This window comes from Python bivittatus, unplaced genomic scaffold (genome assembly GCF_059951505.1).
Source record: "Python bivittatus isolate LINGU-HERP-01145 unplaced genomic scaffold, Pbiv_v1 ctg000090_np1212, whole genome shotgun sequence".
In the NCBI taxonomy this organism is placed as follows: Eukaryota; Metazoa; Chordata; class Lepidosauria; order Squamata; family Pythonidae; genus Python; species Python bivittatus.
Genome location: NW_028277046.1, coordinates 2,966,394 through 2,994,296, shown reverse-complemented (window position 1 = coordinate 2,994,296; position 27,903 = coordinate 2,966,394). Strand labels below are relative to the sequence as shown.

The following is a 27,903-nucleotide window of genomic DNA, read 5'->3' as shown; positions in this document are numbered from 1 at the left end:
GTGTTCCAAAGCTTGCTGTGCCTTTGTTTGATGAGGATTGACCTCGTTGTGAGTCACATCTCAGGTTAAGGTTATGCCCTCCAAGTGGAACTGAATTTGGAAAAGGTTCCAGGCATTGCAATGGGTTCAGCTGGTAGAGAGAATTTTGCAATAACTTTGTCAACGCTTATGAAGCTGGACTCCTGAGAAAAGTCTATATTTTTAATGTTCTGTTTCAGGAAACTCCACTCAGTTGGAGTGTTTAGTAAACCTGCGTTCTGTTGATTAAGCAGACAGCATTGCTCAAGTGCCACCCTATCTGAGTATCCTAATCCTCACCTGACAATTCAAGGAAGGAGAAAGTGTATAACAGTGATGCTTTCTTACCTGCAGAAGCAGTTCCTACCAAAAAGGCAGAAGAGGGTGGGCACATGGCCCAGGGAAACAATGGAACTGCAGGAGCAGTCATTGCCTCACTGTGAAATATTTAAGATTACCTCTTTGGGTCCAGATCCATCTCCTGATCAGCAATACTCTTATCACATCCAGAGTCTGAGACATTTCAGTTTCATCTTTTAATGAATATGTTTCTGGCTCTCCCGATCTCAAGAAAATAAAATATGCATAAGCGTACATAAGAGTCTTCCATTTACTTTGGAAGACTCATTGCCAAAAAAAAACAAAACTGTTTTACAGGTTTTCCTGTATTAACATCTGTATTCCTGGGTGTTGCTTAAACTCTCACACAAGAAGTACAGTTGATACAAGGATATGGATTATAATCCCTTTTTGCAGTGTGTTTTCATTACACACCTAGACATTTGTATACACACACATACAGCGGGAGAGGAGGAAATAAGGTAAAGGGCCTGTAAGCTGCCTAAGACATTCAGATTTTGTTAACAGTGTGAACTCTTGTGTACAAGTGAATATAGGAAGGAGTCCTTCACAAATGCTACATCTAGCATTTTGAAAGTTTGGGATGCCCTTGGTCAGAGCTGAAGCTGTATACCCCTATCAAGTTAGCCTAAATTGGTTGTGAGTTGTCACCCTGAAAGACATGTCGGCCCTGGGACTTCTTCAATCTTTAGATCACCACAAGGGACAGTAGAACAGAAGCCTAGAAGCATCCAAAGCAGGCAATGATTTCTGACTAGATTATTTCTGACTGTATCCTCTCTGATGTTAGAGGAGTTCCTCCAGGCCCAGGAGGAGACCAACTTTGGACTGCAGAGGATACAATAAGTGACTTGACATCAACCTGAAATCCAGAAGCCTCTAAGAAGCCAGAATCATCATCTAAATTACTGGGAGAGCGATGAAACAAGACGAGGACTTTCAAAGAGTATCTGAGTTTTGGACCCCAGGTTCTGAAAAGGAGCAGGATACTGCCAAAACTGCATCAAAAAGCCCTCCTGAGAGTCCCTCCATTCCAAACAAAGCAAAACTACCAGCATTCCAGTGAAGTGAAATTTGTAGTTTTTTCTTAACTGGCTTTTCTGGTCCGATCACTTCTGATTCTCTTGAAAAGGCAAGGAAGCCCAGCTAATTGACTGGAGACTGAGAAGCTCCAGCCCCTTGGGGAGATGACTCAACGTTCCCGATTTGCATAGCGAGGCTGGACAGCTCCTATGCCTTATCTGTGGTTATAAAGGAACTCTTTCGGGATCCCATTCTGATACTTTGCCAGCTGCTTCAGGCAAAACCAGGAGCCGCCTTCTCACAGCTCTGCCAAACTCCACTCAGCAGAATCCTAGGGACAGCAAAGATACAGCGTGCGTGCATATACACAAGACAGAGGTATTTTGTTCTCATCTCTTTCATATGCATATATTGTCTGGCACGGCCATTGGTGCCTGAAAGAAGTTTCTAATTGCGATATACTTGAGTGGAACATGTCTCAATTGTAGTGTAGAGCGTGTGGCTTCAGGATACATGTGATATATTTTTTGCACTGATGACCACAATCAAGGATAGTCCCAGTGGAAGCTGAATGAGTTGCATGTCAGCAGGCCTGAAATGAATGGATTCTTCCACATGCAAATTATCTGCATTTTCCTCACCATATTAAAACAAATTCCCCCCGGCACTAACCTTACTTTGTCTGAAAATAACATTATCCTTATACAGTTTTCAGAATGACAGTGTAAATAGTAATACTTTTTACTCTTATACTCTGAACATATGAAGTATTTTATAAGTTTTAATGCATCATAAGTATCCCAGAATAGCCAAAAAGCAGATGTTCACAGGTGACAGAAGAAGGCAATTTCCACAGAAAACCAATTTTTGGGGGCAGGTGGAGGGTATTTTTGTTGTTTGGAAAACACAAAATCCATTCAAATGTTAAATCACAGCCATGGTTATAATCTCTCTGATCATGAAGGAATTTTGGGGGAAAAAATGGTAATTAAATCACTGTTAACTCTCGCCCAGTTATTTTTTTGAAACAGAAAGACATAAATCAAGAGAATAAATAAGCAAAAATAATACAGTCGAAAAGAGTGTTTCTAAGCATATCCAGAGGGCTGTGAAGCTTTTCAACACAAAATATAGTTTAGAGGGGAATAGAATTCCCCCCCACAAAATTCCCCTGTCCTCTAACGGGGTTTTATAAACTTGCAAATTAAGGATAATGTATTTACTCAGATATCTTTTAAGTCCTTTATCTTTAGCAGTTGGCTCTCACTTTTAATGGGATCAATATCTCTGTTCACTTGGGTTTGTTTACTGAAGATTAACTTCTGTATGTGCCCAGGAGTTTCAGTAAATATATACATATCTAAGCTGTCAACTATGGGAAAACCAAGATATAATATTTTGAGGCAAATTCTCTGGTAACAGAGAAGCATGTATAATCTCACCTTTGTACGATTGTAAGTGGATCTTAACATAGTACGTGTCTTCATCTGCTTCTTTTTATCAAATGTTTGGTGGGATGGCTACTTTTTAGTTTTTGTTACTGGGTTGTTTTATTTGCACTTCTAAAATTGGTTTCCAGGTTGAATTACATTTTGTAGTCTAACTTGAGGAGGTTTTAACGTGATGGTGACATTTTACTACATTAAACAAGGGCCTTTCATGAATCAAAGCCAGGCACGGTTTTCAGTTTGCAATCCAATGCAGGCTAACTTTTGAGTCATTGGAGAATAAGTCCTATGAAATTCATTGACATTTACTTTCAATAGGAAGTAAATACTGGAACACACTTCAGTGGGACTGGTGAACTCCATTCAAAAGTTCACATTGCCACACACAAAATCTGTTAATGTTAGTGTTTTCAGTGGTGATATGCAGCCCAAACCAAAAACTGAGAGGGCAAAAGAAAAAAAAGTGAATGGAGTAACAGATGCAACTTTTATTTTTGCAATAAAAAAAGAGAGTTAGTATTTAGGTACTCTTCTTCTTTGATTTGGGCAATCTTCCTTCTAGCAGCTTTATAGTTAGGGGAGAGCAGACACAACCAATGATATAACTCAGTAGATTCAGGGAGAAGGCAAAGCTTCTGGAGGGGGCATAGTCTGGGAAGAGTCTGGAAATTTGGACAGAGTAATCCACATTTTGACTGTAATCTGGAGGTTAGGAGATTACTAGGCTGGTCCAAATGCAAATTTCTCCAAGCCACCCCAGAGTATAAAAATCCCAGGGCCTTCAGTAAGAAAACTGGGTCTGCCTCAAATGAGGATCTGCCGGTGAAGCTCATGTTTTGGGTTTTTTTTAATCTGCGCTCAGTCGTTACCGACTCTGCAGTGACTGCTTGGACGAGTCCTTGCAGTTTTCAAGGCAACTGTTTCGGAAGTAGTTTGCCAGAGCCTCCTTCCTAGAGCAGAGCCCAGCTGGCGAGCGCAGGAGGCGGGGTTTCTGTTGCTTCGCGCCCTTTTTGGGCGCGCGCGGTTTTTCGTGCTTACCGGCAACTGCTCCTGACTCCTTTTTTGCAAGGCGCCGCCAGCATTTTTCCTCCCACCGGAGTGAGAGTACCCATTTATCTAATCACATGAGTTTTCGAACTGTTGGGTTTACAGGAACTGGGGAGGAAACAGGAGCTCACCCTGCTAACGCGAAGGCTGGACTCGAACCACTGAAGCGTCGACCATTTCTGGCCGGCAACTTTCAGCGTCATTAAGCCGCTGCACCACCGTGTCCCCCCTGAAGCTCATGTATACTGACGCAAATGATTGGGCACTCATAGCAGTTCTCTGAGTTCTTCATTCATCAAGATCCCAGATGTTGATGCTTAGATCTGAGTCCCTGCATCTACTCATACCCAGCTGCTCCTCCTACAACCCCATGAGAGATCTCTTACATATTGAGAGGATTGGGTAGGTGGGTGCAGCAATATTAATATGGTTGCAGGCATTAGTCTTAATGATTAGTGCAATAGTGCAGTAATTACCAGTGCGAACAAAGCTCAAACGTGGATTTACTTTATGTGTACTGCTTGGGAGATAGATTTGGGTATATCCAATCAAGCAGCTACCAGGGTTTGTAGAAGGGAAAAAAATGAAGGGTTTTAATAATGCAAGGTTGGAATGCTATAGAAGCTCCGTGTCAATTTAAAATTACAATGCATTCAGTTCAGTGAGACTGTCCCAGGAAAGTCTCTCTTAGAAAAGAAACTTTCTCTTGCTGATTTTATGTCTTCCAAATGTATTGTATTTCAGTTCCAATCACCTGTACCCATGCTGGATGGGGATAATGAGAGCTGAAGCCCATCAAATTTAGTTGGGGAGGATCAGTCCCCTCCATTCAAGTGTAGACATTTCAGTCACATAACAAAATGCTCCCTTTTCATCATGAGGACCGGCCGCTTGTTCTTATTTTGGCTCCTTTAATGGCTGTCTTTGAAGACACTGATTATTCTGTTTTCATTCTTACAAATGAATACATCTGTTATTTTGAATGTGCAGAGAACGGTGGCCAAGCAGGAGGATGGTAATTAAAACCACAGTCAAGGGAGCAAGCTTCACTGAAGGGAGGCACACATACTTCTGGATGAACTTTTCTTCTGATCCTTGGGCACGTGTCTCTCTGTTTCAGGCCAGTGAGGTTTAACACGCAGGTTTGCAAATGGAATTCCACACCAGCCGCTGCTGGGTTTGGCAAGCAACCTGACATAGCGTGTATGAATATCTTGTCCAGTAAATCCTTGTAAAATGTCACGAGGTCAGCAGTCACTTCTGAGTAAATGCACATGGATTGTGTTGCTTGGTTCCAGGGCATGGCCACGCAGTGATTTTCTAAGCGCTTCTAAATTAGCAGTGATGACTCTATCAGTTGGTCTGAACTGATTGGCTTCCTGCTGCCCCACAAAAGGAGCACATTCTGTATAAAAAAGAAGAAATAGAATGCAGACTCTCAAACAATTTGAGTCTAGTTAGCAGATAGTTTTGATTTCCTTTGTTTTTTTGTTAAATAATTTTGGTTTCTGCTGGACCTATGTGTTAAACAAGTGTACAAACAAGTGTAAAAACAAAAATATGTGGATGGAGGGTCATCAGTAAATAAGTCAAAATTTAATCTTGAAATTATTTCACATTCAGCAGAAAGGTGTATCATAGATATGGGTATGCATAAAAATAAAATATATTTTAGCATGAAAACCATTGCCTGTTAATAAAATGTTCTAGAAGTCTTACCCATTTTTGTGTTCTAGACTTAAGGGGAGAAAACTTATCTATACGAAAGCATTGAAATACTAGATTATCAAAAGGAAAGTGCTTCTTTTCAACAAAGATGAGTCAGAAAAGCTTTCTTATCGGTGAATCCATACAACACCACACACTAAACTACATACATATTAAGACAATACACAACTGCTAACTAACTCACTCCATTTTAGATTTCTAAAACTGAAGAAAAGAACTGAAGAAGAGTGAATTAAAGCAGCCATAAAGGTTCCCTGTCAAGAACATGACTCAAAGGAAGACGGCTGGTCCCCTTTCCCAGCTGTGGGGACCTTTCCAACATCTAATGGAGATGGACGTTGGCAAGTTGCCTAGTAAAAACACTGTTGTGAACTTATTTGCTTAGGTGAATTTATTTGCTCAGAACACACATAAAACCCTCCTCATGAGCCATATCCAGTCTTCCTTTAACACAGGCAGTGAGGATGAACAGGCTGGAAGCTGCACGCAAAGGTTTCAGTTTCACAGATTGCTACTCTAGATTCTACTTATTGAGGTCAAGCGGCAGCAGGGACAGGTCCTTTCCCACAACATGCTCTCTCATCTATCTTTAAGCTGTGAAGCCAGAACTTGAACGCAGGATCTAGCGCCCAGAAGGCAAGGGTTGGGCCATAGAACTGCAGACCTTCTCCCCAGTCTTAACTGCAAGCATCCTTTTTCTTCCTCTTTCTGAGGTGATCTTCAGCATTTCCCATATCTGCCCTCTTTACTGCATCACTCAAGGTGGCTTACCTAGTGTTACCTCCTCCCCACCTTTCCCCAGAAACAGCAGCCCTGGAGTTGGAGAAAGAAAGGGATTGACCCAACGCTACCTAGTAATACTAGAATATAAGCATGTGCAGTCTAGACATATTGTGTTGGACTGGAAGGTGGGAGGGGAGTAAAGAATGTGCTCTCATCTCCAGAGGAGCGAGGAAGAGATAAGCGGAGGAGACTGGCACCTCCCTAAGAAAATCCATCGGTGTGAACTGACTGAGACTGGGAACTGGTTTCATTCTGGGAAGATTCTTGTTAATGGGTTGCAGCTAATAAACTTTGCTGGATTGATTCTGCATGGTCTCCTGGAGTTCCTTGGGCTAGGCCCGACACATATACATCTAATCATCTGTTAGTGATGTTTGATTTCACCTCGAGAAGTGGGTTGGACTTTTATGAACTCCCCAAAAGGTAAAAACAGGTTAATCAGTATCAAGGGCTTTTCCTGTTAACTAATGAATTTTGGTGAGTGGAACACACAAGGGCACACATCCTCAAACAGTATATTTCATTACCTCAGAATCTGCAGCATTGGATAATGAATACTGAATCTGGCTTGAATCACTGTCATTTCTGCAACATGGTGTTGGAAACACAAAGATGATTCAACAGCTACTTGTCCTTGTCATAATGTTATCATTAGTACAGATAATAAGTGTTTAGTTTTTTACCTGATGATGACATCTGTATAATTCAATTGCTTGCATCATGTAGTTATTACGCAACTCTTTTTCTGTCTGTTTGGAATCCAACTTGACCCTGCTTCCAGCTGAGAAAAAACAGAAATGTAAGTAGATTCAGAAGTCAGGTAATCAATGGACAGAAAAGAGGCAGAAACCAACACAGCATTTCCAAGTTTAGGGCAGAGATAAGATTTTGTACAAGGCAGCAGAATTTTGAATTTTATAACTAACTTAACACTGACAGGTGACCGTGACTTAGAGGACATAAATAAAGCAGAAGCATGTCTACTTTGATTTCTGAGTAGACCCAGTGTATACATTGGACTTTATATAAGTGTTACAACTGGATTATAGCAAAAGTACTTTTTTCCTATTGAAATCTGAGTTTGGAATTAGGATGCAAATTCTGCGCAAATTCAAGTCACTTCTCTGCTGTTCAAAATATTTCTCAGGCAGAAAGACCCTGTCAGACACACACTTGACTCTATTGCTCAGCACGCTAAGACAAATATATTGACTGTTTATTTTATTTCAATGACCTTTTCTTTAAGGAATTCATTGTAATTCTGCTCGCTCACAAAATCTAGAACCTTTTTATCTTTCAATTTTACTTTGCCGGCAGTCGGCATGGAAAGAATAAATGCAAATGGAAATTAGGTGAATTTAGAAACAGCCATCCAGATATCCGAAACTACACTTTCTGCAGACACACAGAGATGTGATTCATCATTTCAGTCCTTGTTCCTTTCTTTCCTGTAGCGTCTCTAGCTCCCCTTTCTCTTTTCTTTTCTCCATGCCTTTGGAGCTATAAAATTCCTGCTTCTTGGCTTTTTAGAACAATCACCTGAAAAGCATATGTCGTACAAGTTTGAAACTCTTTGCTTGAAGTGGAACAATTTTTTGCAGAAAGCTCTAAAAATATTCTGGGCTACAGCTCTGCAAACACCTTGAACTTTCTGTCCATATGAATATCGTTGTTCACTTCTGTGTAGTGTAATATCCAATAAGTATTTGGCAGTCTTGCTTGCAACCAGCAGAGAGCAGTATCTTGTAAAGACTTGTATTTTTGTCCTGTTTTTGTTTTGTTTTGTTTTTCTTAGGGCTTCTCAGAAACAGGTGTATATTCTTTATAGCTCAGTTGTCACTGCGTAAAAGAAAGTTGCATTAAAGTGATAATTTAAAAATCTTGCCTGATCAGATTTCGCATAGGTTCCAAGAGTGAAGAAACAGCTGTACCTTAAGACTGCCGCTATTCCTTTTGTACATTTCACAAGTCTTTCAAAATCCAAAAACCCCAATCAGCCCACCCATGGAACACTGCAATTCATATGTATTATTGACTCATGTAACCAGTAAATGTTGAAATCTGGGAAATAAAACAATACTCTTGAAAGTTATATCCTGTTATTTAAATTCCTCACTCCTTTCTCTGGGCAACTACTGGGCCTGGAGACCTGTTTGAGATTTGTAAGAACAAGGAATTTATTACAGGCATCAAGAAAGTGTTCAGGCACTGGATTAATCATATTGACTATACTGCTTGGGAATTCTCAAACTTGGAGGGGGAAAAAAAGAGAGAAAGAAACCAGAGGAAGAGTGGTGGATTACAAAACCTTTGGCTTGCCCTAATTCAGAATTCCAAACTCCTGTTCCAGGTTTACAGAATGGGGGAAAATTTGCCAAAAGAGACAGAGGCAGAAACCAAGGAGGAGGATGCAGCCTTGATTGAGTTTTACAGCTCTTTCAAGGACCTGTTTGAGTTCTTCTGTCTAAATACCACAATCCATGGCACCATTCGCCTGGTCTGCTCAAGCCGCAATAAGATGAAGACAGCCTTCTGGGCTCTGCTCTTCTTGGCCAGCTTCGCTATGCTCTACTGGCAGTTTGCACTGATCTTCAACCAGTACTGGGCCTACCCTGTCATCATGTCAATGTCTGTTCATTCAGAACCAAAGATGTTCCCTGCCATCACGCTTTGCAGTTTGAATCCATATAGGTAAGTTTCCCCCACTCCTGGACCTTGCTTCTCAGTTTTGGGAAATTGGACAGAAGTAGTTCCCCTGCTCCCAAAAAAATCCTTACAATATTAATCATTTCCTGGACCTTTTTACTACTATTGTTGCAAGGATGTTATTCCTTAGTTCTTGGTGTTTCCTTCTCTGCTTTAGTAATCTAAATTGTTGCTACTACTGTTTTCTACTTGTTTTACTCTTTAAATATTGTACATCATCCTCTCTTGCTGTTGTGCTTTTTCATAGTTCTTAAAAATGAATGTTTTTATATATTTATTGGTTAATTAATTAATTAATTAAGTGTTGTACGCTGTCCAGAGTCACTTTTTTGTGATATGGGCGGCCATAAAAATTTGATAAATGAATAAATCTCTTATTGTCATTTGGACAAATGAGGCAGCCAAGGAAGGGAGGGAGGGAGGGAGGATGGGTGGGTGGGTGGGTGTCAGAGCCAATCAGGGACCAGAGAATAATCAGGCCAGTGTTATGGCTCTACACAGCTAAACTGATTTTAATTCTTGCTGATGTCCTTGAAGACTGTTAACTGTGAGTGCAAAGGTTCCTGGAAATTAACCAAATATAATTAATGGGATGATTTAGCATAACCCAACATAGTGTTGTGAGGAAAAGGATAGTATTTCCTCCCAAACAAGGTTTTGGAAGTTTTGCACTGGCTTTCATAATCCTTTGTCATTTCTACCATTTTCCCAGGATCAGCCCAATCAGTCAGGATATAGCTGAACTAGATAATCTGGCGAGAGAAACCTTATATAGTTTATATGGCTTCCACATTCCTAAGAGCATTCTAGAAGATGTCGGTGCCAATCTGGAAGACTTTTCAGATGAAAATCCTGGCAAGATCAATGGCTCCAAGTTTCAACTGGATCGTAGCATCGCCCTAGTGAAGCTGCATGGAAAAGTGGGATTTCGGCTGGTAAGTTTTGTATTTGTAGCACCTTCCTTTATTGACCATTTGCGTCAAATTTAAGGAGCGTGGGTATTGGTGGCTCAGAGCCAATGAGAAACAAATGTTCTTAGGGTAGCGTGACCTGGGGAGTTTGAAGGATTCTCAAAGTAGACTTCTGGAGGACCACCCTCTGAACAATAGATCAGTGAGAACTTAGGATATGCAGTAGTCACAGTACATTGATCTGGAAAATAAAATCTGGAAAAGAGAATGAACCTTTCCCCAATAACCTTGCTATCTTCCTTAAGTTTCTTATTCGGTAATTTTAAAACAGCCTTCCCAACTCAGATAACTCCCCTTGGGTGACAGCTTCTGTAGAAACCCTAGGCCATCAAATCTGGAGGAAGTGAGGCAAGCTTTTACTAGCGTAAAATAATAATAATGAAGGAGGGAGCTTTTCTGAAATCATGACTCAGTCCAGTACAAGGCACTTCCCCCAGCTAAGTTCTTGCCTCTCCCACAACAGCCTCCCTTCTTTTGTACAAATAAAATAAATAATAATCATGGGCTTAAGGAATGTGTTATTGTTAAACCCCAGCAACAAACCTGGCAATTAAGAATAGCTTAGGGAACTCAAGAAGTGTTGCTCATGAGATACTGACTCAATGAGAAGATCCCATAGTATCTTGATGTACAATTTCAAGATTTATGTGGGGTTATGTAGTCAGTATACACGGATGAATCTGATTTCAGCATCATACTGGCGGCAGCAATGTAGACAACTCTAAATGCAGGCTTCCTTTGAGAAGTTCTCTGTTTTTCCCCCTCTAAATGACCTTTGCATTAGAAATACCTCCCAGCTATTTTTGCAAGCACAATGCAGAGATCTTTGCACTGCTGGATTCGACTGGTCCTTGGGCACAGAAAGTAAGGTCAACAGGAAGGGAGAAATGCTAGATCAGAATGATCAAGTTTCAGAGGGACAGCTAATCCAGTACTCCCATGGCAAATGTCCCTTGTGTCCTATTTATGGGTTTCTACTGTAGGAAGCAGGGCCCCAGAAAGCTGCTTTTCTGCTCTCTGTAGGTGACATCTATCAAAACATTGCATTACAGTTTCTTAGAATCTGAGCATCTTTTCCCTCCTCCCTTTCTGTTTGTTCCCAAGTGCAACACAACCGGTGGAAACTGCTACAATAAGGTCTACATTTCTGGAGTGGACGCTGTCCAAGAGTGGTACCGTTTCCACTACATGAATATCATGTCACAGATTCCATCCATTATCAAAATGTCCCAAGGTGACGATCACATCAGGAACCTGATCTATTCTTGCCAGTATGATGGGCAGCCATGCCGAACAAGGTAATCAACTTCTGCTTCTGCTGTGGGGCCTGTTTTGCCCTGGATTCTCACCTCCCCAGTACAGAATTGCTTCTCTAGCCCAACTCTTTGACTGACACCATAAAATATCATTTGAAAGGACTTTGATACAATCACAGGGACAGATTTCACAAATTCAGGTGCTTCTTGGCCATACTCAGTGGTACTGAGTAGACGAAATCAGAAAATGAAAACAACACAAAGTAAACAATGAAAGTTTCCTAACACGCTGGTTCCACTTTGGAAACAAGCACAGATAATTAAATGGATTACTGTATTCGCAAAAGAAGAACTGCAGGATCCCTTTGTGCCTTCCCTTCTAACCCCATCCGTCAAGTGCACCCCACCTATTTAAATCTCCAATTTCACAGGCACCAAGTTAGTTTCTTAAGTTCCACAACAGGGTGTGGACAGTTTTCTCCTTCAGGGAAAAATCCAGGACATTGAAGGGGAGAAATCCCTGGCATTGCTCCAGGCTCCATCTGCTCCCTGTATCTCTTGAGGTAAAGGGAAGGCCGAAGCTATTCCGGGTGCCGCCCAGTCCTCTCCAGCTCACGTTAGCCTTCCATAGTGGCGGCGTGTTGAGAAAAATCTGATAAAACCAGTGCAAACCTGCCCATACCTGGTTAAATAACTTCTCCTGACACTTGCCCAGAACGTCGTCCTGGGGACACTGCAGATGCTTTGCAACTGAGCTGGACAGGAAAGAAGGGCAAAAGGTATGTGTTCTACCTTTGATATCCCTTTGGCCACATTGCGAAGCCACCCAGCCCAAAGCTAGTCTGATTGCACAAGTAAGTGAGAGGCTTCAGTTTGTATCACTGGAACAACGCACACAGGGCTGGACAAATGGGTTGGTTTGGGTTTCTCCCATGTCTCTTTCTCCTCAATCTTCTCTATTTATTTTAGATATCTGTAGATATCAAATTTTAATGTTTAACCTGACAGAAAGGGGAATGCTTAACTGCGCTTTTGGAGAGTAATCAGGTGAATTGAATGTCCCTTTAAGCATTGATACAATCCAGAATCAATATAAGCATTGATGCAATGCACGTTTATCTCTCTCCTGGCTCCACCTATTCCTTCTTGGAATGTGGCCAACACTGTCATGTCTCTCACAACCCCACATGTGGCCTTCAACCCAGAAAACTTCTGGGCTTCTGATCTAGCCCAATATTACTGATCTGGGTTGGCAGCTGGGTTCCAGGTGTTCCTCACTTACACACCAACCTGGGATTGCCCGGGATGTATTAATTAGATAAATAAAACCATGCAATGTGGCAAATAAAAAACAAAAAAGCTTTTGCATTCCATCTGCAGACCCTGAAATGTATGCATCTCTGCGCTAAGCAAGAGTTTGACCTAACATAGTGAGCTAGCTCTATTTCTCAGTCTTCCAGATTAATGACATGTAACCCCTTTCCGTTTAAGAAGGCACGATTTGGTGAAGCAAACAGGATAATTATTGACATATTATCCACCACTATTCCAAAGACCTTTCGCCTATCAGCCTTTGAATTTTCAGAAAACCTTTCACTTTGTACCAGCTCTTTGATTGCACTTGGCTTAAATATACCACAGAGGGTGACTTTTGACGCTAGAACTCACATGTAGCTCTTTACCATTTCTGTATCCTACCTTATCTTGCCTGTACGGTACACAGTATCACCTTTTCCTGTTTTTTTTTTTTTCCCCTTTTGGTGGAGCCAAAGCAGGAAACAGCAACCTCTGCCTGATCTGTACTGAAATGAGATACAAAGGAATAAACTGAAAGAAGCAAGATCATCACACTGTGTCCAACATTTGTTTTAGTGTTATCCCGGCAAATCTTAAGAAACTCACAAATGCTTGGATATTCTAAGAAATTGCCAGACGTGACCTTGACTCAGCCCACAAAGCAGGTGTAAATATAACAGATTACACAAGGTCTCCATAAGATTTAGTTAATCATATGCTACATAGATATATTTTTAAATCTCTCAGAAACCATCCTAAAGAAGCCACGTAGTGCATCAGTTAAAGTGTTAGGGAGCCCAATTTAACTGCCCACTTGATTATGGAGCTCATGTGGGTGACTTGAGGCCAGTTGCTTTCCTAGTCCGACCTACCTATTGGTTGCTATTGCATGAATATATGAAGTGAGACCACCTTCTATGAAAAAGGCTGTAACATTTATCACAAACAAAACAAACAAAATATAAAAACTTTCCCAATAGGGAGAGAACTGGTCCACTGTTAGCCACCATTTTGAAATGCCCAGAAATTGCTTGTATCTGTTCAAATCTGGGCATATCCTGATATTTTCGTTCTTCTTTCTTCCTCCTCTGATGTCTTTTCACAACAGCGATCATGAACATTTTCATCACCCTGTCTACGGAAGCTGCTTCACTCTTAACAAGAACGGAACAGATAAGTTCTGGAAAGCTTTCAAGCCAGGAATTGTTTACGGTACGTACAGATGGAAAAACCAAATTGATCCAAATCTTGCAGAATTAGATGGTGTGCACTTCTGAAATCTCAGTGGCTGGGGGCTGCTGTACCCTTCCTGCTTGCAGGGTTTGATTGGCCACTGTGGAAAACAGGATACCATCTTTAGGTTCTTATATTCTTAGATGCAAGAAGAGACTCATGAGTTGATCTCAGCTAGTTTTTTTCCCAAAAATTGAAAAGTGTTCCCTTCAATTCATGTAAAGCTTGACTTAATGAACACATTGATGCAGTTTTCTTGGCAAGGTTATTTATGGAAGTGGTTTACGTTTTCCTGAAGTTGCTACTCTTTAGAAGGAAAAGATACAGGCATCACATGGGCACTTGTATGTTTTCCCCAGAGATATAGCAAACAGTAGTTTTGAAGACTGATTTTAATGAAGGAAAGAGTAAATGTGGAGAAACGGAATCCCACGGCCTCATGTCACCTTAGCTATAAGGAACAGAATGAGTGAGAAACACTGAGAAAGGACCTGGAGGGAAGGGCGGGTAGAATGAAAAGACTGCTACAGACCTGGGCAGCACTTTGGGGAACGTAATGCTAGATATAGGTTGCTCTGAGCATAGCAGCAATAAGATACAGGATGTGTTTAAAAAGAAATCAAGCAGGCAGCCAGCAAGTTTATACGATGCTAACACTGTTTTTAGAACTAATGTGTTACTCTAAAGAGATCTGAAGAAACAGCATAGGGTGAGTCACAGAGTTTTTTCATCTTGGCGCAAATCGGGCATCAAATCTCTGTGAGCCTTTCAGAGCTTTTGTTGTTTTTAGAAGCCCTAAAAAAAAATCACTATATTATTGTTGCAGATTGACAGAAGATACACAGTAGAACTCATGAGAATATTTTTAAAAAAGGCAATAAAATAGAGCACACAATCCTAAATGAGCATAAAACAATAAAAGATGTACTTGTTATAACACCAGCGATACTGAAAACAGAGGCAGCTTCAGGGAAACTAAAATGGAAACGTTAAAAGCAAAAGGAGGAGGAATGCTCACGTGCGCAATCTAATGTCACCACAAAAAGGATTCTGTGCATGGTCAAAAATACAAACTCAGAATTTAGGGAGCCCAAAACATCAGCTTGGAGAGCTGCCATTCTGATCTGGAGCTAGAGGTGGTCAGAAAAATACATTTGGAATTTGGAAAAGTATGAAGTATGAAAAATAATAACATGTTAGTCCATGTAATGTGTGGATGGTACAAATTATATAAATTTACACTAAATGTAAATTTGAACCATTTCCCCACATCCCTAATTTATCTGAGATCTGTGAACTTCCTTGATCTCTACAGGAGAACATAGGAGCACATGCAGATACACCATTACATATTCCTCAAGGCAGCTCCTCCCTCATCTATTCACATGGCAGGTTGCAGAGCCACAGTGAATAATTCACAAATGAAACACAACCCACACAACCAGTGCTGCTTCCATACTTGTTAATCACAACATCAAGGCAAGCCATGTGCAGGGAAGATTTTATTTCTAGTGAACCTCCTCACCTAAAGTACAATCTGAGCATGATGAAAACAAGCCCTGCCCTCTTTTGCCGAGTCCTGATTTCAAAATGTCTGTTTCTCCTTCCCTCCCTCCTGCTTTCCAAAACAGGCCTATCCCTTATTCTCAAAGTGGAGCAGAAAGACCACATCCCTTTGCTGTCCACCACGGCAGGTGTGAAAGTCATGATTCACAAGCACAACCAAACACCCTTTTTGGAGCATGAAGGTTTTGATATCAGACCTGGGATTGAAAGCACCATTGGAATCAAAGAGGTGGGCCTGTTGGTCTCTCAAAGGGGACTTTCAAGAACAGGAAGTGCTGACAGGGAGATTCTCATGACTCCCCACATACCCACCCTTCTCTCTCTCTATGTATACGTATGTGCGCACGTGTGTGTGTGTATAATAAATATTATTTTAAAAATCCCCTCTCACCTCTATGGGTGGTATGTGTCTTCCTCAATCTTGGGTCCTCTACCAGAGGCCTGGGAGTTTCAGGGTTTTGTGCAGTATCTTAGCTGTTCCTAGTCCTGCACTCTTCTGGACAGAGAGCTCTGATGTTGTTCCCGGGATCTGTTGGAGTCACTCTTCCAGCTTAGGAGTCATGGCCCCAAATGCTCCTACTACCACATATATACGTTGTGATTCACTGAAAGTTGTGGACTGTAAGCTATCACACTGGTCCAGTGCAGGTTGGTAGGTTTCTACCAGTGCTTTACAGTATTCACCCTGAGGTACCCCATAGCCATAAAAGCAGTAAATTGTTCTCTATATGTATAACCACTCACACAGCAAGCCAAGACAAGTGAATAACGCATGTTCCCATATTCTAAATATGCACATAGGGAAACTATTTCAGCTTAGTCCAGAAAGTACTAAGCATTGGCAGCTGGGTTTCAAGATATTCAAAACCTGCAATAAAATGTTCTTTTTCTCTTCCACTGGCATAGGATGAGGTGTCACGTTTAGGTGGGAATTACGGCGCCTGTACCAATAATGGGGAGGATGTCAACATCAAGCTAATCTACAACAGCACATATACACTACAGGTATGGAAGAAGCAAAGAGGGTGTGGTCCCAGTTTATTTGTTCATTTCCTATCTTTAAATCCTGTCTCATCTCAGTTGATAACACTGATCCTGGCCAAGGATATGACCAAGAAGCCCAGAATTCTCTTCCCATGGTCTGCAACCAGATGCCTTTGGAAAGTCCAGAGATCATTGTATCCTTCTAGTCACCGAATTCCTTAGGCACTGATATTGATTCGTTTGCAGTTGCCAATACTAGAGACAATATATAATCATTATGAGTAATGGATCTTCTCCATAAATTTGTCTAATCCCTCTTTTCAAGTCTTCCCAGTTGGTAGCCATCACTATACTATATTAATATATAGTTTATATTTAAAATTTCCAAGTAAATTAAATAAATATACTTGGGGTAGCAATTTCATTTATATTGCTTGAAAAAAATATTTTCATCTGCCTTGAGTCTCAGCCTTGTTAGATGATGGGTTCTCCTGTTGAGAGAATCTCCTTGTCGGCAGACCCCGCATCAAACTCTATTTGATTCACAATGTCCTCCCTTCTATGCTCAGTGTTTGGGCTATTTAAAGGAAAGATTGACAAGTCAAACTTGTCAGTGGTGCCTTCATGGACAAGTTCATGCGCATCCCTTGGCACAAATATGGACGTAGTTTTCCCTTGCCTTTTTCCAGGAAGCTTTGTTGACTTCCCAGTCTAGTCCACAAGCCTTGCATTTCCTGGTGGTCTCCCATTCAAGCAATATCCAGGTCCAACCTCCCCAATGCATGGGCTATAAAGCTAATTGCAATCCAGGTGTGAAATTCATGCCCAGCACCTTGTCCTCTTGTCTACATTAGCTCAGATCTTTTCCCTGCTCACTCCCAGAGCTGTACAGTCTTCGTGTTCCTTGGTTATATATATAGCCCTCACCACTCCTGGGAGCCCACGCTTCTCTGGTCATCTAGAGGGTCTCAAGTTCCAAGTTCAGTGCATCAGGAAAATCCCCCTTATTTTGTTCTGCTCTCCCACCCACATCCCCATTTCACTATCTTGCAGGCCTGTTTGCATTCCTGCTTCCAGCATCAGATGATTGAAAACTGCGGCTGTGGATATTATTTTTACCCCCTACCTTCTGGAGCAGAGTACTGCAACTACAATAAGCATCCTACCTGGGGTAAGGAGCCAAGGCTGACAGAGAACTTGATCTTGCTGTTCTCCTTCACATCTTCTCTCTAAGTTGGCTGCGTGTCTTGCTTCACAGCCCTTTAGTGAGAGGCAATCTCTACTGGGGTGAGGGGGCGAGGGGCAGGCAGGCAGCCTCCCACTTTAGGCTACATATTGCCTCTGCCACCATTTTGAAATTCCAAGAGCTGCCTCTTCTTCGTGCTATGTCAGTCTGACCGTGCCATCTGGTTCTAAAATTAGCCCCCAAGCTATACATTTTAAGAGCTTCAGTACCATCCTTTGTTTTTCTAAAGTATAGTTTGTCAAGGGAGGACATTTACTTTTTTATTTTTTTAATTCAAGTCCTGTTTATTTTGCCATTACAGTCCCGTTCTGTAATGGACTGCGAGAATAACCTTGGGAGATGGGGGAAGAACCACAGCCAGGGCAATGGTCTGACAAGAGATATCTTAGCCCACAGGAGGAATGGGGGCGTGGGAAGCGTCTCAGAAGGGACCCTCCTCAGTTCCCAGGAAAGGAAAGGAAAGGAAAGGAAAGGAAAGGAAAGGAAAGGAAAGGAAAGGAAAGGAAAGGAAAGGAAAGGAAAGGAAAGGAAAGGAAGGGGGAGGGGAGGGGAGGGGAGGGGAGGGGAGGGGAGGGGAGGGGAGGGGAGAAGTACTTTCAGACTTGCAAGAATCTGTTACTGCAACCTTACAATAAAGGGAGTGTTAGTACTCATGGTTTGGATTTCTTGTCTGGAGTACCTCAAAGGGCTGATGCATTCACTGAGAAATTGGTGTGGGCTTAAAGGGGGGAATCTTTGCTCTGCTCTTAGGGCTGCTGGAGGACAGTTGTCTATTCAGTAATCTGTCTTTTCAAAGTCTTGTTTAAAGATAAAGCAGCCTAAATGCCCATTCATATTTAGCATTTGGACAGCAGTCTGACCCAACATTGGAAATGGGAAGGGAAAACCATACAGTGCTCAGCTGTAAATAGGAAATGACAGTCCAGCTGTATTCATTTGGAAACAGGAAACATGGGTTTCTTGAAGCCCAGGCTCAGACCCTTTGGGATTTCCCAACTTGGGTGAACTTTCAGCTACAATTTATCGGTGGCAGCTCCTTTTATTGACCTCATTCCTCTCTTCCCCCCAGGTCACTGCTACTATTTGCTGTACAAAAAGCTCATGGATCACCATCTCACCTGCTTTAGCGAGTGCCCTAAGACATGCAAGTGAGTAGCAGAGGAATGTTCATGTGATTGAGTGCTAGCAGGTTTACGTCAGCTAGTTTTCTGCTGTTCGCTATCTGTCCCATAAAATCTCATCCCCTTGTTCCTTCCATGCTTCAAACCCTCCAAGGGTGCATATAGGCATACAAATTGCTGCAGACATGAACCGTCCCTTGGGCCACCTATCCTGCTTGACTGCCTCAGGAACTTGTTCTGCTAGCTTCCAGCAGAAGCTGACTGACCAACACCAGTAACTTCCCCCATATCCCATGAGCAAGCCCTTCATCTTTAAAAGGAACAGCATCTTACAAGATGCTTAGAAAAATCCTCATTAAAGAAGGTGGACAGCCTTCTTGATATAGCTGGAGGACACGGAAAATGAGGAACTAAACAACACATTCAGAAATAAATGTTATCTATTGCTTTGGATGTGAAGTACAAAGATGACAACCTTGCAGGAGAAAAAAAATAAATCACACCCATACAGGTGTTTGACAAAAACGTATAGGCAACCAGTTCAGTTTTTCAACATCTTCACAGAATCACAGTGACCCAAAATTTTTGGGGAGGGCTTGACAACATTGCAAAATATTTGGGGTAAATATGAATTCAAACTTGCTGGATTGGTATGGAATTCACAGCAAACTCTGTGTTGTTGGCAGGGAAACGAGGTATAAGCTCTCCGCGGGATACGCTAAGTGGCCATCAACTAAATCCGAGGTAAAGCAAAGCTTTTCTTTTGCACGGGGTAGAAATGGGGAAGAAAGCAGTGGACGACATAGCAATTAAGGGTACCTCCAACAGCACGGCTTCCATCCCACTATTCTTGAAAGCCTTTGGAAGATGGCTGTGCTCCTCCTGACCTTGGAAGGCTGAGAACAGACAGGGAACACCACAAGCCCATTAGCTGCTGACAGGATAACCGTCATAATTCGTGCAGGGATGGCAAGTCCTGGAGTATCGAAAATCCCTTTGCCCCACTTCACACAGAAAAAGGAAGGGTAAATTGCTATCCCTCCCCCAGGCTTTCAGGGCACGCTGCATCAGAACATTTTGCAAATTAAATTAGTTGCTGGTATGAAGGCATCATTCTTCTTCTATACACACACACAGAGAAAGTCAAGCTGGGAAGTTTTTTTTTTTTTTTTTAGCGGGGTTATGAAACTGAGAGAAATTGGTGGAAAGAAATAAGGTAAGGTTGCCTGGGAAATCTAGTGCAGACTCTGAATTCAGGTGGCAGAAGTTAGAGTGAGGTAAGAGTTCCAGCAAATCATCTCCCTCCACCCCATGGAGCTCCAACGTTGCAAATGGCAATATGGAAGTTCTGCCATTTGAGCTGTAGTGCAACAGAGCCAGAAAAAGGAATCTGTTCGTTGCCTAAGGAGGGAGATGTTTTGTAATCCAGTCACAGAAGCTCACTGGGTGACTTTGGGCCAACCTTCTTGTGGGGAAAAATGGGAGGAAGTATTGCATGCTCTTCCTTTGAGTATGATTTTCAAAAGTCATCTGTGACCTTTCCCACATCACAGTTACAGAGATTAGTCAGAATTCTTTCCTGAACATCTCATTCATACCAGTTCTCCCTTTCTAGTGTGCAGCTTTGCTCTTCTGTGCACCCTTTCACATTTTAATTTCAGTCCCTGCATTTCTCTTTCAGAACTGGATTCACAGAGCATTGCAAGCAGACAACAGATACACCACCACCACAAACAACAGGTTAGTCACAGGATGTTCTTATTCTTTGGATGCAGAAATCCTCCACTTGATTTGCAGACAGTGTGTGGTTTGTTTGCTTTTTTTATGGGAGGGACAACAGAGTTCAGTAAATATTCTCCAGGGATTAATGAAATTTTTCCAACTGTTTTTGGCAGGGCTCCCCTTCTTCCTGAATTTTTTTTTAATGAAATACAGAGCCAAGGGCAAACTTTGTACTAGAGAAACTTGGTTTGACCACATTTTCCTTCCTCCATTTCAGAAATGATATTGCCAAGGTGAATATTTTCTATGAGCAATTAGATTACTACTCTTGGGATGAATCTCCGGAATATGATGTAAGTTGGGGGATTCCTCTCCTTTTATATATGTACTTTGTGCCAGGAAGAGAAAAAATATTTGAAGCAACTAACCATACTGTTAATATTTTAACTTGAGTTTAGGTGAACCTGGTGATGTCCAACATGGGAAGCCAATGGAGTCTCTGGTTTGGATCGTCTGTGCTGTCAGTGGTTGAGATGTTTGAATTCCTCGTGGATGTCATCATCTTATCCCTCATCTTCTTCTATCGGCGGCTTACGGCTAAGAGAACACACAAGGTGTCGCGTCCGCCTAGGATCCCAAGTGTGAGCTTGACTTTGGAGAAATACCGCTATATAGAAGAAGGCTTGGCCATGGACCAAGATTCAGAGAAATCTCAGGCCGGCCATACAAATGCATCCTTTGTCCATGATGAGGGACTCCCTCCATATTCCAAATATAACAAGTATCAGATGCCAGAACTATATCCACGTGTGGTGCTTCATGGATTTAAGCACCAAGGAGACCAAGTTACATACAGAGATCCCAAGAGTTAATGGAAGAGACTCGCAAAGCCCTTTTTAAAGGACAGTTTCTCTGCAGAGGGAATGGAGCCTATAAAGGAAGTTGTGAGTTCCAAACCTGGAAATATCAAAGCCAGAAAGATTGGACTCATGTGACTGGGCATACAACAGGAGGTGGAATTTGTGACTTTCCTCTTTCAGGTTTTCCAGATGGTTCTTCAGGCAGATCAGATGGTGCCAATACGTGAAAAGACAGGACTTTCACAATGAGCTAGGTCAAAACTCTATCCACTTCTTTTCCCATGGGCTGGGTCCAATTTAAGGGCAGTTGACTGTGCATGTTGATAAATTCCTGGACTGACTTGAAAATATTTATTCCTTCTGTTATTTTTGTTGCAATATTTGTCCTATGGATAATCAGTTTTATTTTGAGCTGATCTGTGGCCTCTTTTCATGCCCTATGTTGTCTTGAGAAGTCTACTTTTGTGACAGGGGCAGTGGGAGACTGCCTGGCGGTCATCCAGTTCCCTATAAAAAGGTCCGTCTTAGCTTTCATTTGAAGCTCTCCTGAGAGAACCAGATTCAGCTGGGCACCCTTGGATAAAATAAATTGGACCATCAACATTTCACAGATGTACCCAGGTTAAATGTTAAACCACTCACACATTTTAAAAAACGCCTCTAAGAAGACATTTACGAGGAAATGTTCTGTATTGTCTGCATTAACAGTGCCTCCGGGATCTTGGGAGGATGTGGTAACACTCAACCATGCTCTTCATTTAAGCAAAAGTACTTTTGTGTTTGAGCTGACCTATAAAATCCATGGCAGGGTGTTTTTGATGTCTAATTTCTCTTTTAAAATGTGAAGTTCAATGTTCCCTAGGTCAAACAGTGCAAAACAATAGTTATCACAGTGCAAGACAGCAGGCGTCAAAAGTTAACCTAGTCTTTTTCTGAAACCGAATATAGTCAAACCTCAGGCATGAAAGAAAAATAGCTGCATGCAACTATATTTCTGTGATTTGCTGGCAATAACAAGGCTTCAGATTGGTTGGATATTATTTCCTTCCTGGGACACTTTTCAGTTGTAACATTTGCCAGTTATGGCTAACATCAGCATTATTATTTTTAAATCAGACTAGAGGAAAATAAGAATTTCTGCAAGCAAACTGGGAGAGGTACAATGTTTGCAAATTCTCATTGCTCCAGCAGAGATAGCTTTGGCATGGCTGTTTTGGGACCTGGAATTAAGGAAGATTTTTCCCTGAGACAGAAAACAGAGAGTTGGGTGCTACTAAATTCTTTAAGAATCATCTCCATTGCTGGGGGCTAAAAAGCACTTATATTGGGGCAGTCCATTCTGTCAGTCCTGCTCATCGCATGTAGCTAGACAAAGCAACGGAATACCTGCTTGAGCCTTGACACATCTGACACGTATGTGGAGACATTCTGTGAAATTAACATTCCCCAAGTTCTGATTCTGAACATAGCCAAAATGGCCCCATCCATGGACAAGAGGGGGTCTCCAGAAGGCTCGGGGAGTCTCCGAGAATAAGAGGACAAAAAAAAAATTAAACGGTTGAGGTGGGGATACCTACCAAGAAGCCAAAGAACAAGGAATGACTATTGATGGGGAAAGGGGGACAGAAAACTGGGTGGAGGAGGAATGGAATAAGGCAATCCGCAAGGCAGCCTCGCTGGCATCGTGAGCAGAAGCACTCCACCTTGCTCTCATTTGCAGTGGCTAATGGCAGTTGAAACCCAACACATCTTCTCCAGTGATAGCAAGGAGCGTAAGACAACTTGTCCTAGCTCAAGCCAAGCACCTAGAGCATTCCAATGTCCTCTTCCAGCTGCAACCAACCCAAAGATTCTGGAAAGCCTATATCTGCAACTCCCCTGCTCCCCCTGGATCTCTGGCAGGCAGAGGTGTGCTAACCCCAGACACAGAGGCCCTGTCTCTGTTAAGCATTACTACCTCTCGTGCTTTGCCAGCAAGCGAGGAACAGATTTCTCCGAATCAGCCCAGGTAGCATTATTTCAGTGAGAAACTTGTCATAGTCACGGTTCTCTCTTTCTATCCTTTTGTTTTGATTTTGTTTCTCTAACCGCTGTGCTGATATTGAGAGCTGGATGTAATTGTAAACATGAATATCTGATTGTAAGTTATTTGGGATGTGTGTATGTATGAGTGGAAGGATTAAAAAAAAACTGAAGCTTTTTAGGTTTCCTGATGTAATGTAATAATTTATGTTCCCCATGTGTTGTTTGTTCCCCTTTGCCTCCTGATTTTGGAAAGTTGAAAACAAAGGCAGGAATCTGTCCTGATTATTTGATAGCCTTTCAGTATCCATCCGATATCATCCATCCATCCATCCATCCATCCATCCATCCATCCATCCATCCATCCATCCACATACACCGATGTGTATAGAACTGTTTTCATACTTACTTCTGTGTTTCTCTTGGTGTTTGCCTGACAAATATTGGTGGAAAATCTCTGGAAAAAGAGGGGACAGTACAATTCCCCCCCACACACACACACAATTACTGGGATAAAGCAGGAATGTGGTTGAGATATAATCCCAGGGGAGGTAACCCTTGGTTCCTGCCTCTTTAAAATATGAGAAAGGACTATAGCTGAATGGTAGAGCCATTCATCTTCAGCATCATCATTTGAAAGGATCTGAGTTACAGGAGCAGACTTGGAAAACGGTAGAGCCAGTTAAATCACCCCCCCTTTCTCTATTAATATGATATATAACTAATATATCACTCATGCCCTGGGCACTTCCTGGATGGACTACTGCAATATGGTCTACATGGGGCTGCCCTTGACAAGTATCTGGAAGCTTCAGCTGGTGCAAAATGCAGCAGCGTGGGCAGTTATGTGTGCCCCTAGAACGGCACATGTTACACCTCTGCTCCGTGAGCTGCATTGGTTGCCAGCTCAGGTCCAATTCAAGGTGCTGGTTTTGACCTTTAAAGCCCTTCATGGCATGGAGCTGGGTTATTCGAGGGACTGCCTCTTCTCAATTACCTCTGCATGTCCCATCAGGTCCAGCAGAAGAGGTGTGCTGTGGGTCCCATCTGCTAATTAGTTACGTCTAGACCCAAGAGACAAGCCTTTTCTGCTCTGGCGCCCGCCCTGTGGAACATCATCCCCCTCCTCGAGATGAAATTGGGCCCATCCTTGATGTGCTTTCCAAAGTCCCTTAAAACCCGGTTATGTCAACAGGCTTGGGGGGTCTCACAGAAATGGGAATTTAATGAGATGGCTACATTGTGTGTAACATCTAATGCTCTCCCTAGCCCTTTATTTTTTATATATATATATATTCATGTTTCATTCTAGAGTGCTTTTGTAATTACTGTTTTTTTAATGATTTTTTTAATACCATTTAATACTTTTTTAAAGTCAGGTATGCATTTCTATCCTGAAGAAGGGCTCATCTGCATAGCTCTCTAAACTTCCTGGCTTCATTGCCACACCCTCTGATGGACCACAAGGTTAGCTAAGCTAGCTTGGGTATTATCCACTTTGTTTGTTTAACAAACTTCTTTGCAGTGGCAAGAAAACCATCTGCTACCATCTTTCCAAATTAGCATGGCAGATTGCAGCCAAGCCTCTTAATCTTGGTCAAGCTTTCTGTTGCTTCTTGTTGTAGTTGGTAGTGCTTTAGTTCCAAACAATGGCGCCAATCCTGATAATTGATTGACAGCTCATTCAACCCCACAAGTAAGGATTGGTCTGACTGAAGACAAAGAGGTAAAGAAATATTCTCCAAAGCAAACTGGCAGGAAAGGGAAGAAATGTGGGTTTTTCCCAGATCATGTCATGCACCAATCACTGAATGGATATGCTTGGCAGCTGGCAAGTGCAGAGAGAGAAACTATAGCACAGATGGTATTTAAAAAATGGCATTCGTTGCACTTCTCAACAAAAATTTGGACAAGCAAACTTATTGTTGGGAATATAGAACCATGCAGGTTTGCAAGAGCTGCATTTTGAAAATGGGTATTAGGATTAAATCACATTTAAAGAAAGCATTCATAAAGGAAGTTGCATTTTAAAAAAAACAGAAAGAAAATTGCATTAAAAAGGACAAAAACAGTATACAATCCAGAGAGACTAGAAACCAGAGGGAAAGGTGGATGAAAACTTTAAAACTATATCAAAACTATAGCTAACCTGACTACGTAAATATGATGAATATATAAATAAATAAAGAATACGTGTTAGGAACCATTCTGTAGAAAAATAGCCATGTTGGTTGTGCAAAGAAAGGGAGGCATTTATAGTAACAACTGTAGATCATTGTGTTGAATTTGTTTTTAACAATCTACCACAGGACTGATCTGTAGGTGCTTTGCTGGATCCTATAACATGACTCAGAGTACAATTCAATCCTCATGTTGGTCCTCTGTGCGTAACACCCTTCACCACAGGTGACAAAATCTCTGCTTCTTCCTTAGGTCAGGAAAGTACTTGAGATGTTTTGTTGCAATCAGCAGAGCTGCCAACAAAGATGCGATGGAGAGAGAGAAGCTGGCATAAGCCCACCTTCCTCACCCATGATGCTAGTAAGGAAAGAATTGTTTGCATAGATCCATAGAAGCACATAGGCCCTTCAGCATCCCAAGGCCTGCTTAACAACTTACCACTGATTCAAACTTGTAAACTTTTGTATGCCAGATGGGACAACTTTGAAATGCATGACTTCAGGGTCATCATCTTTACTACAGTGAATTATAGTTAAATTTCAGTCTACAGGAAGTAAAACCAGACTGAATGCTTGTCCTTGCCCCACCCATTGCTTCAGGGAATTTGACCCCCTCCCCTCTCCCCCAGCACACCAGTTGCAGCCCTTGTCCCAGAAATAGCCATGCACCTTTGATCTAAGGCCATTCTGGTGTGTGCCAGTTACCTCTTTCCCTCTCCTTCCTGGCTTGGCCGCCTGGCCAAAGCTGCTAGCTTCGTTGTCTGCAGAGAAGGAACAGAATTGTTTAGTCTACCTGTGGAAACAAAGACTTTCGTTCTCACAGGCACTGAAATGAAGTCCAGAATGTGTATAAAAGTATTTGAGAAACCAATAAAGTCACAATGTTTGACGTGCAAATAAGAGATAGCAGGACTCAAAGCAAAAGCTGGTCAAGTGTAATGGGGAAGATGACGTGTCAGTGGCCACTCTGGACTCAGACTGAAATTTTGGGTTCATGTAACAAAACTCTTCATATTCATCAACAAAAACATAAACTACAAAATCCTTCCCCCTAAGAGAAGGCTACTTTTTTGGAACTATAAAAAGTACCTACAAAGTGATCCACCTTTCCCCTAGTCTGATATCAGCCTACCTTGTAGAGTCGTTGTAGGAACGGTTGTCGTGTGATGAAACTCTATTTCCTCTTCCTTCAGTTGAAGTCCCACCCTAGCAGGAAAGAAAAGGAAAAAGAAAGCTGTTGTACCTGATGAAACTGCAGTTCAGGACAGGTCAACTTTCCACCCACATCCTGTGGGTCACAGGAGGAAATGCCATGGGTGCAAGCTACGTAGGGGAAAGGCCCAGAAATCACCAACAGAGAACAGACTGAATGGATGAGGGGAAAGGTTGTAGGCAATGGTTCTCCAGCATGAAAACATGAAGAACGGACAATATCAGGCTAATTAAACAGAGGATATGGCAAAATTGTTCAGCTTTTTTCTCTGGATTCAGAGATAGGCCTCCAAACTCAGCAGGGGAATTCTGACTCACGTCTGCCTTACCATCAGCCTCTGAGTCAAGTGCTAGCTTCACCCGCGTGCTCAGCTTTGGAACACTCCAACTAAAGAGTATGACTGCTCTGTAATACCATAACCCATGGGTCCTCAAACTGTGGGCTGGGACTCTCTGGAGGTTGCAGACAACTTAGAGAGGGGTATGGGGGAGTGTTGTTTTTAAAAATCCCTGATCAGGCTTGGCCAGGCAAAATGAAAGCATTCTTTGAGCTGCAGTCTGATTGGGGTATCAGAAAGCTTGACAACCTCTCATGATGCATAAACTGCCCAGAGTCATTGGGAATCGGGTGTTATATAAATTTTAATAATAATAATAACAATATTTTTAACACCATCAAACAATAACATCTGCCTATCCTAGGTCCTTGGAAAGGATAAAAATGCCAAATCCAGTCTAAACATCTGGCTGACTGTGCGACCATAATATTATTAATGGAAGTGGTAATAAAAATTAAAAAATTAAATTTGTTTCTTGCTCAGCCCTAAACCCTCTAAATTCATGGGGAGGTTCTCATATCATTTAGTAAATTACACAAAATACCTAGAATCAAAAAGTCAGAGACAAAAGATGTTTAGGGGGACACATTGTCTTTGCTTCTTGCCAGAAAATTTCCTAGAATTATCTGGGTGGCCACTGATTACTTAATTTATTTACTACATGTCTCTAAGAAGCTAAAGACAACATGCGTAGCAATTCCCCCATAACAAAAGCTCCATGACTGAAACAAGATCTCCCCAGCAAAACCCCTTACTACCGCCATATGTTTCTTAGAAACATAT

The 27,903-nt window shown here is 41.9% G+C and overlaps 1 protein-coding gene and 1 long non-coding RNA gene across 2 annotated transcripts; one reads left to right on the top strand and one right to left on the bottom strand.

Annotated features, from left to right (window-relative positions):
- The first annotated feature begins 1,589 nt into the window (after positions 1-1,589).
- Positions 1,590-23,583, top strand: SCNN1D (sodium channel epithelial 1 subunit delta). The gene is made up of 13 exons (XM_025165431.2): positions 1,590-1,779; positions 8,758-9,098; positions 9,826-10,048; positions 11,189-11,382; positions 13,745-13,848; positions 15,501-15,664; positions 16,342-16,440; positions 17,473-17,590; positions 18,735-18,813; positions 19,473-19,530; positions 20,468-20,526; positions 20,786-20,861; positions 20,967-23,583. The coding sequence occupies exons 2-13, from the start codon at positions 8,767-8,769 to the stop codon at positions 21,378-21,380; spliced, it is 1,920 nt and encodes a 639-aa protein (XP_025021199.1). The 5' UTR covers positions 1,590-1,779; positions 8,758-8,766; the 3' UTR covers positions 21,381-23,583.
- Positions 4,774-8,757, bottom strand: LOC112540418 (uncharacterized). Its single transcript, XR_015795477.1, has 3 exons — positions 7,947-8,757; positions 7,091-7,188; positions 4,774-5,301 (listed from the first exon to the last, which is right to left on the bottom strand). It is a non-coding gene; the product is annotated as an uncharacterized LOC112540418 (long non-coding RNA).
- Positions 23,584-27,903: the final 4,320 nt, after the last annotated feature.

Excerpts from the sequence above, each read along its gene's own strand:
- SCNN1D (XM_025165431.2), top strand. The coding sequence starts at position 8,767 with ATGGGGGAAAATTTGCCAAAAGAGACAGAGGCAGAAACCAAGGAGGAG. Across the intron at positions 13,849-15,500 it reads CAAGCCAGGAATTGTTTACG|GCCTATCCCTTATTCTCAAA; the intron begins GTACGTACAGAT and ends TTTCCAAAACAG. Across the intron at positions 20,527-20,785 it reads ACCACCACCACAAACAACAG|AAATGATATTGCCAAGGTGA; the intron begins GTTAGTCACAGG and ends CCTCCATTTCAG.